Source organism: Meriones unguiculatus, chromosome 2, assembly GCF_030254825.1.
Source record: "Meriones unguiculatus strain TT.TT164.6M chromosome 2, Bangor_MerUng_6.1, whole genome shotgun sequence".
Lineage (NCBI taxonomy): Eukaryota > Metazoa > Chordata > Mammalia > Rodentia > Muridae > Meriones > Meriones unguiculatus.
In genome coordinates, this window is record NC_083350.1 from 84664253 (window position 1) to 84679748 (window position 15496).

Below are 15496 nucleotides of genomic sequence, written 5' to 3' on the forward strand. Positions count from 1 at the left end.
AAATATAAGCCAATTAAATAAAAAATTAATGATCTGAAATTATTTCCCTCTGAGGTAATATATTTTGATTGGATCATAATTCAAAAACTTTGACAAAAACACAGGTAACTAAAAGACAAAAAAATAGTGCAGGTGATTAACAATGACTAGAAAAGAAAGATAACTAACTCATCATGCAAAAACTTGTAAGATCAGATAGAACATGGAAAAACATTAATACAAAATGAGGAAAGGATATGAAATGACAATTCCCATAGGAAAGAAAAATAAAAATAGATGGTAGCAAAAATGGTTGATCTCACAAACGTCCAAGGAAATGTTCTTTCCAGTAAGATACCATTTTTCCTCATCAATATAATAAGAATTTTCTAAAGTGATCCCATATTTCTCCTGCCTTGGTGAGACAGACTGAACTGGCATACACATTTCTGAAAAGCAACTGGGCACCATGCCAAGAGCAGGGAACAAGAGAGGAGCAGAACACCGTTTGCTTTGAAGACATCAGGCCAACAGAGAGAAATAGGCATATAAGCAAGTCAATGCAAGGATGTCTTTGTGGCCTTTTGAGAAATAGGAGGCTGTAACAAAGACTCAGACAAAGGTGTGGCCAGTCAGTCCTTCCTGGAAGAACATGGCAGGAGTCAGGAAAGACGGTACAGGTCATTGAGATCTCTGCCCTGAAAGAAAAGTTTGTGTGGGTAAGACTGGAAGGAACCATACAGCACTTCAAAATTCCTACTTGAGTGTTTTACCCAGAACCTAAGACTTAAGGGAGGAGGTGACATAAAAAGCTTGAAATTTTCAACTTGGGAAAAACCTTATGTTGACTGGCTCACTGTACTCCAGAACTCAGAGGATTGGATCAAGTAAGAATATATATCAGTTAAAATAATACACATTTGCATTCCTTCAAGCAACTCAGGGAACTATGATGCAAGCCCTTCTTCTCTTGCATATTAAAAATTTTTTGTTTTTTTAATAAAAATCTGTCAATATAATCCACCATATAAACAAACTGAAAGAAAAAAAAAAAACACATTAGATGCTGAAAAGCCTTTGACAAAACCCGACACCCCTTCATGATAAAAAGTCTTGGAGGAATCAGGGATAGAAGGTACATACCTAAACATAATAAAAGCAATTTACCACAAGCAGATGGCCAACATCAAATGAAACGGAGAGAAACTTAAAGCAATCCACTAAAATCAGGGACAAGACAGGCTGCTCACTCTCTTTGTATCCATTCATTATAGTACTTGAAGTCCTAGCTAGAGCAACTAAAGGAGATCAAGGGGATACAGATTGGACAGAAAAAAATCAAAGTATCACTATTTGCAGACGATATGATAGTATGCATAACTGTTCCCAAAAATTGTACCAAAGAACTCCTATAGCTGATAAACACCTTCAATGAAGGAGCTGGATACAAAGTTAGTAAGACCCGAGGGGACAGGAGCTCCACAAGGAGAGCAACAGATCCAAAAAATCTGGGCACATGGGTCTTCCCTGAGACTGATAGTCCAACCAAGTACCATGCATGGAGATAACCCAGAACCCCTGCACAGATGTAGCCCATGGCCATTCAGTCTCCAAGTAGGTTCCATAGTAATGGGAACAGGGACTGTGTCTGACATGAACTGGTTGGCCTGCTCTTTAATCACCTCCCCCTGAGAGGGGAGCAGCCTAACCAGGCCACAGAGGAAGACAATGCAGCCACTCCTGATGAGACCTGATAGACTAGGATCAGAAGGAAGGAAAAGAAGACCTCCCCTACCAGTGGACTTGGGGAAGGGCATGCATGGAGAAGGAGGAGGAAGGGAGAGATTGGGAGGGGAGGAGGAAGGGAACTACAGGAAGGATACAAAGTAAATAAAGTGTAATTAATAAAAAATTTAAAAGAAAAAATAATAATAAAAATCAGTAGCCTACACAGAGAAACACTGTCTTGAAAAACAAAAGAACAAAAATGAAAACAACAAAAAAGACCAAAGTAGCTTTCCTATATACAAATGATAAATGGGCTGAGAAAAAAATTAGGAAAACAATACCCTTCACAATAGCCACAAATAATATAAAATATTTTAGTGGAACTCTAACCAAGCAAGTGAAAGACTTGTATGACAAAAACTTCAAGTCTATGAAGAAAGAAATTAAAGAAGTTATCAGAAGATGGAATGGTCTCCCATATTCATGTATCAGCAGGATTAACATAATAAAAATGGCCATCTTACCAAAAGCAATCTACAGATTCAACACAATTCTCCTCAAAGTTCCAACACAATTCTTTACAGACCTTGAAATAGCAATACTCAACTTCATATGGAAAAACTAAAAAGCCAGGATAGCTAAAACAACCCCGTATCTAATAAAGTTTCTCTTGGAGGTACCACTATTACTGATTTCAAGCTGTGCTATAAAGCAATAGTTAAAAACAAAACATGATATTGGCATAAAAACAGACAAGTTAAGCAAGGGAATAGAATTGAAGACACAAAAGTAAATCCACACATCCATGGACACTTGATTTTTGACAAAGTAGCTAAAACCATACAATGGAAAAGAAGACAACATCTTCAACAAATGGTGTTGGTCTAACGGGTGTCTGCATGTAGAAGAAAGCAAATAGATCCATATGTAGAAGAATGCAAATAGATTCATATTTATCATCCTGCTCAAACCTCAAGCCCAAGTATAACAAAGAACTAAACATAAACCAGATACACTAAATCTGATAGAAGGAAATAATCTTGAACACATTGGCACAGAAAGCAACTTTCTGGACAGAGCACCAATAGCACAGGCTCTGAGATCAACAATTAAGAAATGGAACCTCATGAAACTGAAAAACTTCTGTAAGGCAAAGGACACTATGAAAAGGACAAAATATCAGGCTACAGAATGGAAAAGACCTTAACCAACCCCATATTCAATAGAGGGCTGATACCCAACATATATAAAGAACTCAAGAGACTAGACATCAACAAACCAAATGATTCAATTAAAAAAAATAGGGCACAGATCTAAACAGAAAATTTTCAACAGAGTAATCTCAAATATCTAAGAAATACTTAAAGAAATGTTCAATATCCTTAGCCATTAGAGAAATGCAAATCAAAATGACTCTGAAATTCCATCTTATAGCTGTCAGAATGGCTAAGATAAAAAACTCAAGCAACAGCTCATGCTGGAGAGGATTTGGAGCAAGGGGAACACTCATCTATTGTGGGTGGGAATGCAAACTTGTATAGCCACTTTGGAAGTCAATCTGACACTTTCTCAGAAAATTGGGAATCAATATAACTCAAGACTCAGCTATACTACTCCCAAAGAACACTCCACCCACACCTCAAGGACACTTTATTGGTAATATCCAGAAACTGGAAACAACCTATATGTCCCTCAACCAAAGAACAGATAAAGAAAGTGTGGTAGATTTACACAATGGAGATATTTGAAACACTGACATCATGAAATTTGCTGGCAAATGGATGGAACTAGAAAATATCATCCTGAATGAGGTAACTTAGACACAGAAAGATAAACATGGTATGCACTCAATCATAAATGGATATTAGCCATAAAGTAAAGGATAACCATGCTACAATCCACACGCCCAAATAAGCTAAGTAACCAGGAGGGCTCAAGGTGGGGTAGGGGACATAAGAATCTCCCTGAGAAAGGGAAACAACATGGCTGGACAGGGAGAGGGGATGGATGGGAGTGTGGGTGGTAGCAGGTAATCAGGTGTGGGACGGACAAAGGAAGAGAGTGCTGGGGGAGAACTGAAATACGAGGCAGCCTGGAGTGAGCTAGAAACCCAGTGCGATGGAAACTCCCAGGACTCTATGAGGGTGGCCCCAGCGGAGACTCCTAGCAATGAGAGATATGGAACCTGAACTGGCCATCTCCTGTAACCAGGAAAGACTTCCAGTGGAGGCACTGGGGCACCAACCCAGCCACAAAACCTTTGACCTACAATTTATCTTGCCTACAAGATGTGCAAGAGCAACTTAAAGATGGAGCAAAAATTGAGATAATGGTCAGATAAAGACTGGTTCAGCTTGAGACACATTCCATGAGAGGGAGCTCACCCCTGATACTGTTAATGATATTCTGCTATACTTGCAAACAGGAGCCTACCATAATCATCATCAGAGAGGCCTTATCCAGAAACTGATGGAAATAGATGCAGAGACCCAGAGATGAACATTAGGCAGATCTTGGGGAATCCAGCAGAAGAGTGGGAGAAAGGATTAGAGGAGCCAGAGAGGTCATGGAGACTACAATAAAACCTACAAAATCAACTAACCTGGGCCCATGGGGGCTCATAGAGACTGAACCACTAATCAGGGAGCCTGCCTGGGACTGACTTAGGTGCTCTGCAGCTGTGATACAGTTGTGTAGTTTTGTCTTCAAGTAGAATGCCTAACAGTGGGAGCAGGGGCTGTCTCTGACTATGTTGCCTGCCTTTTATTTTGTCCTACTGAGCTGCTACATCTAGCCTCAATAGGAGAGGATGCACCTAGTCTTACTGCAACTTGATATGCCAGAGCTGGTTAATACCCTCCCCTTTTCTGAAGAAAAATGGAGAAAGAATGGATGGGGCTGAGCTGGAGAGATGGCTCAGCAGTTAAGAGGACCTAACTGTCTGTAACTCCTGTTCCAAGGGATCCAATACCCTCACATAGACATGCATGCAGTCAAACACCAATGTACATAAAAAAGTGGATAGAGTGAGGAGAGATGAGGGAAAGGTCTGGGAGGAGAGGAGAGAGAAGAACCTGCAGTTGGGATGTAAAGTAAATAATCAATTAAAATATGCTTTTAAACTCTTGATAATAAGAAGTTAATTGAATAAAATATCTTAAATCAGTAGTAAATATTGAGGCTCTCTCAGCTGATGAAATGTTCTTATAAAGAACACTGTGATAACCATGTGTCAACCATGTGGGGGATAGTGACCACAGAACACTGGGGAGAGGGTGGGTGAGGTGGCTCAGCAGTCAGCATTCATACCTTGACCTGGGAGAACTGCCCCAGACATGGAAAGCAGTAGAGACTTGTGACAATCCACAAGTTTAATTCGTGGATGACTCACTGGATGTGAAGAGTGAGTATAGGAAGAAGGATGCCATGCTGATGTCTTGAGTGGCTGAGTTCCGTAGGAAGAAAGGTAGTAGGAGCCACCAAATGCAAACCATGAGTTTGATTTCAAGCATCAAGGCAGCTCTGATGCGCAGGAGATGACACACAGAGAGTCCAACATAGAAAATACACATTTGTGAACTTCTACACGGAATGGAGGCAGCGTATCTTGCTGGTTAAGTGAATATGCTTTGGAATTGCCCCGACCTGTTTTGAAATCTAGTTCTGACATGTACTATGTTGGTGATCTTAAGACCGATAGAATGGAGACGCACCACGTATCATTAAATCAAAAGAAGTGCATGGTCCACTAGGCAGAAAAGGGTGGCTTTACACACTTAGGGTGAGTCTCGGAGTAGATGACAAAAGAGTTAGATGAAGACATATGTCAACAAAAGGCTACAGAGAAGAACAAGCCCAAGAGTACATTAAAGCTTTCTCCCCCCAGAAAAAATAGATTAAGGTTTAACTGAAAGAAAGATTTAAGTCTCTGCTTATCTTGTTAGGGAATGACGAGGTAAAGGAAAGGGTCAAGCAGGTCAAGGCCTTGCCATGCACCACCTGACAGCTTCCTGAAATGGGTACATCTGCCAATTCCTTTTCCCATCGAACACTCTCTCCTCAAAGCAAGCCTGAAATCCTGGCATGAAACACACATGGAGAGGAGGAAAGAGGACAGAGGTGCTGATTTGAGCAGATCTTCATGTGAAAAAAAAAAAAAAAAAGAAAACCAGCCAAAGGCAGTGGGATGGTCTCCAACACCAAATATGCAAGCCACAGATCAGCACTGGGGCAAAATACAACAGTCTCCGCATCTCCAAGTTTCACTGTCTCCTGACCTCAACCCAAACCTAGACCTCTTCTCAGGACAGGCCTTATCCTCTTGTGGTCAATGTCTGCTCATTCGCTCATGACTTACATGCCACAAGCTGGGTGAATCACAGCTACCAACCAATTTTCCTTCCTTATGATCCATTTCCCCTTCAGTTCCCTTTCCTGGCCGCAAATCCACAACTGCTTCACAAACTTGCACTAATTCATCATTTCTTCTTCTTCTAAGCTAGAGGGCAAAAGACATGTTAGATGCCATCTTGGTCTAATATTGTTGACATTCAGATGGCCAAAAGGCAACTGGTAGGTGCCCACCCACCTCTGAACTACCTTATCCCTCAGTTCCTAATTGCCAGTGTCCAGATCCCGTGGCCCTTGTGTTGACAGAAAGAGTGCATTGTGTCCTCTCTGAGACCAAGGACATCTTACTCCTGAGGATCTGAAGACTCAGTGTCCCAGCAGATAAAACACTAAATAGATATCATGTTAGCCAAGAAGGCTTCAGGGTCTGAATAGTCTTACATATTCAGCTACTTCAATCAAGTCTGACATATATGGCTAAAATAAAGAAAGAACATCAGTTACTGGTACTGCTCAAGTTCCAGCCCCAAGTGGCAAATCATTTATAACCATAGACTTAAGTGTTATGAAAATGCTCTGGCTTCAACTTACATAAACCAAAAGAGTCTGAGTAGCAGCTTCCCGTAGTCCATGCCATAACACATGTGGAATGAATTCGTGTGTTGGTGTTCTACAATTATCATGTTGAGCAAATGTGTGCAACACTTTACACCAACATTCCTGGACTGAGTCAAAGTTTCAGGTTGAAATGCTAATTCCAATGATATTACTTTCTGGATCAGGCACAGAGAAAGAAATACGTAATTGGACATCTCAGGAAATGATCCAAAGATTCTCTAAAGGCACCTGTGGCGAGACTGCTCTGAGAACCAACACGAAGGTATGACTCCCAAGGAACATTAGGAAAGTGCTTCCAGGCTGCATACAGGAGCCACGCAGAGACATGCTAGTCCTGTGCAGTGTCTACATGATGATTTTATAATTCAGAAAAGAACAAACCTTGTGCTAAAACAGGTGCTGATTAATCAAAAGCTCCAACTTTCAAAGAGAAATCAGTAAAGCCTTAACTATTGACTACTTTAAAGTTTTCCACTGAAAGTCTGCAATGCCAAATTAATGTCACCAGATTGTCCACTAAAAGTGAAATGTTTAGCCAACCAACCCCAACTCATTAGCTGTATTTCGTGCACAATGTCAAGAAAAAAGTGGCTAATGATTCTCTCTGAAGAAGCTTCATTAGCTTTCTGGCATTGTTTGTAGACAAAAAAAGCCAGGGCAGGATTTTGAGACTCTGGGTTATTACTCCTTGACTTAGAAAATAATATTTCAGAATCATTTTAATTCAAAAAGACAAATAAAAGGACCTAAGTATAAAGCAGTCAGATTCAAAGGAGTCCTCAAAGAACTTAGTCCCAGCATTAAATCAAAGTAAAGCAAGGCTAATAGAAGAAACAAAATCAAAGCATCAAGAAAAAATAAATAAAAGGCTTAACTACTATGCAGATCTTGAACTCTAAAAGAGAAAAAAGGGTATTTAGCATTCTGCCATGTAAACCACTTAACTAGTTTCTCAAGTCTGCCTCCAAATAGAATCACACATGCCTTAGATTTCATCATATCTCAAACACAACCTATCACTGGCCACATCCACAAACTCTTACCATGACATAGTAAAACAAACAAACACAACCTTCTCTTCTGAAATCCATACATCTCTAAATTAATTCACACTGCAGTAAATTTACCAAAGTACACACTTAGCAACTGTATAACTATTTGTAGTATTCAATGGTTCCTGCTCTTCTGGAATGTAAAATAAGGTCAAATACGCATGTTTCAAATTACATAATTCATTTTAACGCTCAGGTAGAAGAGAACAGACATAGCCAAACACTGTGACTGCAAACAGCCACAGGGCTCTCTCTACCTTGCCAGCTTGATGCATCGCTCATCTTTGAAGACCTGACCTTCTTTTCCTGGCAAGTCATTCTGCATCATCCCCCACCTGGAGCTCAGACCTCAAGCACCCGCGCCCGGAGCCTGTCCCCTCCGTCACAGGCATGCCTCCCAGGCTAGCGTTTGTAGCCAACTGCAGCTCAGACAACTGCTTGGGCGAAGAGAAAGGAAAAGAAGCATTTTTGCAATTGAAACCTTTACTTTCAAGGTATCTGACTTCACGTTATTCTTTTATCTTTAAAGAGAGAACAAGGAAAAGAAGTAGAGGAAAAACTAAGCAGAAGCTAAGGAAGAAAGACGGATGCCAATCCCGGCTAAGGGTTGTGAAGGCAGACAGGCCCAGCGGCGCTTCAGCTTGGCGACCTGGGGCTAGGTCTTTCCCTGATCTGCTTGACTTTCTGTTTTTTCTCATTTGTCAAGTTGGGCTGATGATATCAGACTAAGTTCCTGCAAATAATATAAAGATAAGCATATGAGGAGCTTAGCATCACTGAGTGGCCTTACAAAGAACAGAAGCCGTGGAAGTTTTCAGAAAGAAAGTGTCAAGGATTCAAAGAGAAGCAAGAAATCACTGGGGATTGATGCTTTGGTTGTTTTGGTTGTTTTTTTCTCTTAAACCAGTCTTGAAATCGCTCCTGATCACCTGTTGCACAATAGCTAATATGTTTCATTTAACAATGAATGTGACCCCCCCTCCACTCCTAATGCTCCTCTTGGGTGTCAAGGTACACACAAGCTAGCTCAGGAAGCTGAAATCGCACAGAAAATGACTTAGGTTGCCAAGCATTTGCATGCACTGCACAGTGCAGCTGCGGCAGTGATCTGTAGTATGGGTTGATGAGGGATGACCTGTCCCAATGTCATGGTGGAGAGACAGCAGACACACAGGAGAGGGGAAGGCTTGTCCGATGCACAGGAAGAAAATGCTCCATTGCTGAGTTTTGCCTTGAAATATCAGAAAGATGAGAAGGAGAACTGAACTTGAAGGAGAAATGGTGGCATCTGTAATGGTTGGATTTTATGTCAGCTTGTCAGAAGCTACCGTCGTTTCGGAAGAGCGGACCACAACTGTGGAAAAGGTTGGCCTGTAGGCAGCTCTATAGTGTGTTTTCCTGATTGATCATTGATGTGGGAGGGTCCAAGTCACCGTGGGCAGTGCCAGTGCAGCAACGGTGGCCTCAGGACATATAAGAGAGCAGGCTGATGGAGTCGTGGTGGGCAAGCCAGGAAGCGGTGTCTGCCTCGGCCTCTGCATCAGCTCCTGCCTCCAGCTTCCTGCCCTGAGTTCCCTGGATGGTGGATTTGAGCTATAAGATGGAATAAATAAACCCTTTTCTCCCCGAGTGATTTTGGTCACGGTCTTTTATCACAGCAATAGAAACTGTGACTAAGACAGCACCCCAGGGTGGGGAGAAGATAGACAAAAAGCAGCAAATACACAGGAGCAAAGGAATTAGAGGTGAATCAAGTAAATAAAAAGGGTGTCTGCCTCATCCCCTCCTCCTGCAGATTTCTCATGGAGGAGTGTTTCACGGTCCCGGTATTACTGAGGAGAAAATAAACCACACGTTTCTGTTTCCCAGTTAGTTTGTCATTACCATCTTCAACAATGGGACTGCATGGGCCGGGGTGGGGTCAGGGGTTATGAAGGTGGGCTGCACTGGGTGCTGTCCAGCTCTGCCACTCCTAGCTCCTTCCAGGCCTCTCTTCCCTTATATGCAAATGAGGAGGTGTAAAACCCCTGTAGCACCTGGGAGGGGTCATCAGACTTTTAATAAATTCCCTAGTTGTGAAGACATAGAATATGCAGAATCTGTAGGAAGAAATTCATGTCCACTGCCAGTAATTGTTATAGTTCATGTGTGCTTCAAGTGCAGCGCAGCTACGGAATGTGCTGACACCGCCTTGCACGTGATGTAAGGAGGTACCAAGGTGAAGCCACATGACAATCTCTTCCAAAAGTACCAGCAGCCACGATGAGCCCCATCCAAAGCAAGACCCGCCGCACACCTGGCTTGGTGAATGGCCTCCATCCACTCCTTCCCAGCCTGCTCCTCCTCACAGCGCAGCTCCAGGGGTCTCTGACCTTCGTGCCCAAAAAGGACAGTGAAGTAATACTGCAAAGAAAAAGAAAACACAAAAGGCTTATAGTTTTCCTTTTCAAGAGCAGAATTTCAAGAACAGCATTTGCCTATGAGAAATATAAACTTACAAAACCTGCAGCATGATATAAATCATATTTCAAAATGTAATGTCATGCCTGATCCAGCCAGAAATGTCTTTGCGTCCTGGTGGTGACACAGAGAGCATTTTAGCACTCCTCAGCAGCCCACAGCCCTGCTGTACTGCATAAGTTTATTTAAGAACAAAAAGAACATTGTACCAATCTGCCAATGAAGAATAAAACTGAAAGCTAACATGCTAATGTTGCCAGAAGTTTTCGTTATGGAGGGGATAAAGCGCAAGGGAACGGAGTCTACTCCACTGAACCATCAGACACAGCCTAAACCACTCTCTATCCAGGCTCCATTCTGGGAAGGCCTGTGACTATAATTGCCTCTAATTGCTGCTATTGCCGCTTCGGTAGCCTTAGCAAGCATCAGTGGCACAAGCCCTGTGCCACAGACAAATTATATTTAGCATGGGAAGGAAAGATAATTGCCATCCTGGAGGTAAGTCACTCATCAAAATATCTGTTTGATGAGTGTGATCTAATTTCTTGTCTGATAGATGAAAAAAGAAAAAATTATTTTATCAGGATTACAACTATTTTTCCCATTTGACCTTTATTTATGATCACCCGAAATTGAAAACAATATCCTCTTATGAGTAGATAGAAAAATTCTGGTACATCTTCTCAATGGAATACTACTCTAGTAAAAAGAAAATTATTGCTAAAATCAGCAACTTGAATGCCTCCTACAGGTGCTGTACAACACTAGGAAGTCGGCCTCAAGCCGCTACATCGGGAGGACTAGAGAGCCACCACAGTGGTTAGGATCCCTCACTGTTCTTGTGGAAGATCTGATTCTCTTCCCAGCGCCTAAGCCAGGCAACTCCAGCCATAATGACGACAACACCCTCTTCTGGCCCCCACAGCACCTACACGTGTGTGCAGAGGCACACACTTAAAATAAAATAAATACGTGTTTAAGTTTTATACTCTAAAATTTTCTTTCTGTGATACTATTGAAAGAGCAGCAGAAAACAAATCAGTCGTTTCTGGAGCTCAGGGAAGAAGCAAGTGCCTAGAAAGGAACAACACAAGGATTTTTGCAGGGTTCCCTCCTTCACCCCTCAGAACCCCCATATCTTTGGCCTATGGGTAGAGATCAGTACCCCATTAGGGGTAATTTTACTGCTGTGTTCCTTTACCAGAATAACAATATAGGTTTTCCCCTAGGCTTATGGCATGTGTGGTCTCAGGTTCTTATCATGGAGTTGTCCTTATATCTAAGCAGTAAGTGGTTACTCTCGTGACATATGTGGCACTGTTATTACGCAAGTATTGCTTGCAGACGGGTGGTCGACGTAGGTCGAAGGATTTGTAGATGGTGCCATTGAGCGCTATCTTTTCCTCCAGTTGCAGAGTCCCGTCCTGCACCATGAACACTTGTCAGTGAGGATAAAGCTTCCAGCAGGGCACCAGCTCGACTTCTCCATGGTGATCGCCACAAGAAAACGCACTATTTCCTTTTGTGTCAACCTGACACAAGCTAATGCCATCAGAGGGAGGGAGTCTCAACTGAGAAGAGCCTCTGTAAGATCCAAAGCTATAGGCGAACCTGTAGGGCATTTTCTTAGTTAACCATTGATGTGGGAGGACCCTGCCCACTGTGGGTGGAGCCATGCCTAAGCTGCTGGTCCTAGGTGCTATAAGAAAGCAGGCCAAGAAAGCCAGGAGGAGCAAGCCAGTACGCAGCATCCCTCCGTGACATCTGTACCAGCCCCTGCCTCCAGGTTCCTCCCCTGGGTGAGGTCCTTTCCTGACTTCCTCTCATGATGAACAATGTGAATGTGTAAGTCAAATATACCCTTCCCTCCCAACATTGCTTTTCTGTCATGGTGTTTCACCACAGCCATAGAAACCCTGACTGATTCATGTGTTCAGCAACAAGGCCTTATCATCAGGTTGTGGAGAGCAGCTAATAGCCTTGAAGACTGTATCTTCTAGATCCAACAGAATAGATATATAAGAACTTACAAGACTGTGGGAGTATGCATAGGAGCGTCACAGGTTAAAGTGTCTCAGCACTGTGAAGGGAAAGTAAACACAGTCTCTCCCTAACCAGAAGCCATTTGCAACTGATACTCCTGAGAGAGAGAGAAAATCAATTTTCTCTAATAGGGTGTCACTGGCTATGTCAGCCACACGGCAGGGCAGGCTTCATGCCCAGGAATAGCTGGCTAGCACAAAACAAACTCCACGGCTTTCTTGTTTGGTTTTGGCATGTTTTGGTTTGGGCTTGTTTTGATTTTTCACTTTAGGGGTTTGCTTGTTTGTCTGAGGCAGAGAATATTTAAAGTTGGGTTGGTAGAGAGGTGGAGAGGATATGGGAGGGTTGGGAGAGGGGAAGAACATAATCAGTGTCCATTGTATGAAAAGTTTCTGTTTTGTTTTGTTTTTTGTTAAAAATAAAACCCTAGCCCAGAACTGCGCCTCTTAGTGACCAGGTCAAATTTCCCTTCATGCTGCCAGCGCTGCAAACACCGGCTGTGAGCCCTCCGCCGGAGTCTCTCCCTACAGCCTTCTCTGCATTCCCAGTTTCTACAGCACAGGAACAATGCACGTTGCTCCAAGGCGACCCACCCTTAGTCTCCCTTCCCGCCTCGAGCCCGGTTCTTATCTCAGTCCACTCTTCAGATGTCCAGGGACCTGTCCCACACAGTTGTCTAATTCTGGCTACCCAGCCTGCGGTGGAGTTTATGGACCTGACACTTTGGTTTTACAAAGCAGAGAGTATTTTGTTATACTTTTTAACCAACAAAGTTTTTGTGATTATCTATATCATCTTAATTTTTATGCCATTTTATACCTCACTGATGTTTACAGAGTGGCAGACAGAAATTTTATAGCCATGATATCTAGCTTACGAGCTTTCTACACTTATCTAAGGTTAACTACAAAAACAAAAACAAACAAACAAACAAAAACAGAGAAAAACCTACCTCCATGCTTCTAACAAGGGACCACAAGAGAGAGGGGACATAGATAAGTGGCCGAAGGGGTGAGAGGCAGGTAGTGGCCGGGGACCGCCAGTGGGCATAGTTTACTTGTGTTATTAGTGGGCTTTCTTTCTAGAGCTTTGAGCTGAGTGAACGCGGAATCACAAAGCAGAAGAGGCTCCCATCTTGTACTTATGGGGAATATTCGTCACACTGTGTGCTATTATCAGCCTGGTTCACACTAGCATTCACTCTCTGTGCTGTTGAAGCTGGGTTTTGACAAATGTATCATATTGCCTGTTTACTGCTACAGGGTTTTCTTTTGGGTGATGAAAATGGTCTGGTATTAGGTAGTGCTGATGGTTTCACAGCCTTGTAAATAAACTCAAAACAACTGAGTTGCAGCCCATAAAACAGACAAAGTGTTGGGGTAGGATTTCTATCTCAGTTTTTTGAACAAGAAAAGTTGCAGCAAGAACAAAGGAGGCAGGCACCCAGGAGTAGTTACTTTGGTTTACACTTTAGAGTCACTCTCACCAATTCGCAACAACTTTCCCCAAAATTTTCCAGCTTGAATAAGCTGGTTGGCTTTTTGATGTGTTCTTTTCTGACAATCATTGATGGAGCTGAAGCTGTTAATGATGCAGGGGTGGTTCAATACACGGAAATCCATCAATGTGATCCACCATATTAACAAACTGAAAGGAAAAAAAAAACACATGATCATCTCCCTAGATGCTGAAAAAGCATTTGACAAAATCCAACATCCATTCATGTTTAAAGTATTGGAGAGATCAGGGATACAAGGCACATATCTAAACATAGTAAAGGCAATATACAGCAAGCCTATAGCCAACATCAAACTCAATGGAGAGAAACTTAAAGCAATCCCACTGAAATCAAGGACAAGGCAGGGCTGCCCACTCTCTCTGTATCTCTTCAACATAGTTCTGGAAGTTCTTGCTAGAGCAATAAGACAACTAAAGGAGATCAAGGGGAATAAAATTAGAAAGGAAGAAGTCAAAGTATCACTATTTGCAGATGATATGATAGCATACCTGAGTGACCCCAAAAACTCTACCAGGGAACTCCTACAGCTGATAAACACCTTCAGCAAAGTGGCCGGATACAAAATTAACTCAAAAAAATCAGTAGCCCTCCTGTATACAAAAGACAAAATGGCTGAGAAAGAAATTAGGGAAACAACACCCTTCACAATAGCCACAAATGACATAAAGAACCTTGGTGCGACCCTAACCAAGCAAGTCAAAGACTTGTATGAAAAAAATTTCAAGTCTCTGAAGACCTTTGAAGGATAAAAAGTTAACTCAACCTGCCCTCTAAAACTGGTGGTCTTCAAGCCCTTAAACCAACACAGCCTTTCAAACTGTTCCCTTAGCTGCAGGACTTGCTCTGACCTGGATTCCCGTTGGCATCAGCCCTGCTGGCAATGCTGCCTGTGACAGCAGCTGCTGTGGGTATTTGTCTGCCTCTCTCATCAAGCCTTTTCTATCCTCTTTACCACTGTGGTTTGGCTACTTGTCTCTCTAATATTTGCATGTACATATGAGGATTTTGAGAAGAATAGACATACTTGGGATCATTAATTCCAAAGTAGATATCAAACACTCTAATATGGGTATATATAGAAACCGAAGCTAGAATACAGAACATTGCCTTTGCCAAGGACGAGACAAAAAGAGCACTGTGGGTAGGGAAGCTGGAGAGATGGCTCAGCGGTTAAGACTGCCTACTCCTCTTGCAGAGTACCTGAGTCCATAGTTTGGTTCCTAAGAAGCACATTGGGTAGCTCACAACTGTCCAGAAGCCCATGGGCAGTTGTATTTACATGTGCAGAGAGAGAGATACAGAGACAGAGACAGAGAAGACTAAAATATGAAAGTAAATATTTAAAAAAAAAAACCCTCTGGGCAGACACAATGGAAAGCAGTTTGAAGCCCTTAAAAGACTATCAGGAAAACTTAAGAAGAAAATAATCTATCTCCTTCAATGACCAAAAACCAGAACATCAGTCTAAGCAAAAGAAAGGGATGAGACAGGATGACAGCTGGTGGGAGAAAGGGAGGAAAGCGGGGAGGGAGAAAAGGCTGTTTAACCAAATCATTAGACTAGCTAGAAGGGGCAGAGACCTCCAGTTCTAACTAATACAAGATGGCTAAATGCTTTCGAAGCCTTTTCCATGGCACCACTGCAGCTACAGGTGACAGTTGCTGTCCATATTTTGAATGTGAAAGTTATGTAATAATGGCCTCCCAATAGTCTTGACTGCTATGATGTGATGCCTTTATTTCAGGTT

The 15496-nt window shown here is 42.3% G+C and overlaps 1 protein-coding gene across 6 annotated transcripts in view; it reads right to left on the reverse strand.

Annotated features, from left to right (window-relative positions):
• Rasgrf2 (Ras protein specific guanine nucleotide releasing factor 2) overlaps positions 1-15496 on the reverse strand; it is a 206818-nt gene that overhangs the window by 137724 nt on the left and 53598 nt on the right. For all 6 annotated transcript variants that reach the window (XM_060377767.1, XM_060377766.1, XM_060377765.1 and 3 more), the window contains exon 2: positions 10024-10130. In XM_060377767.1, the coding sequence (XP_060233750.1) occupies positions 10024-10130 (107 nt within the window). The remainder of the gene's footprint in view (positions 1-10023; positions 10131-15496) is intronic.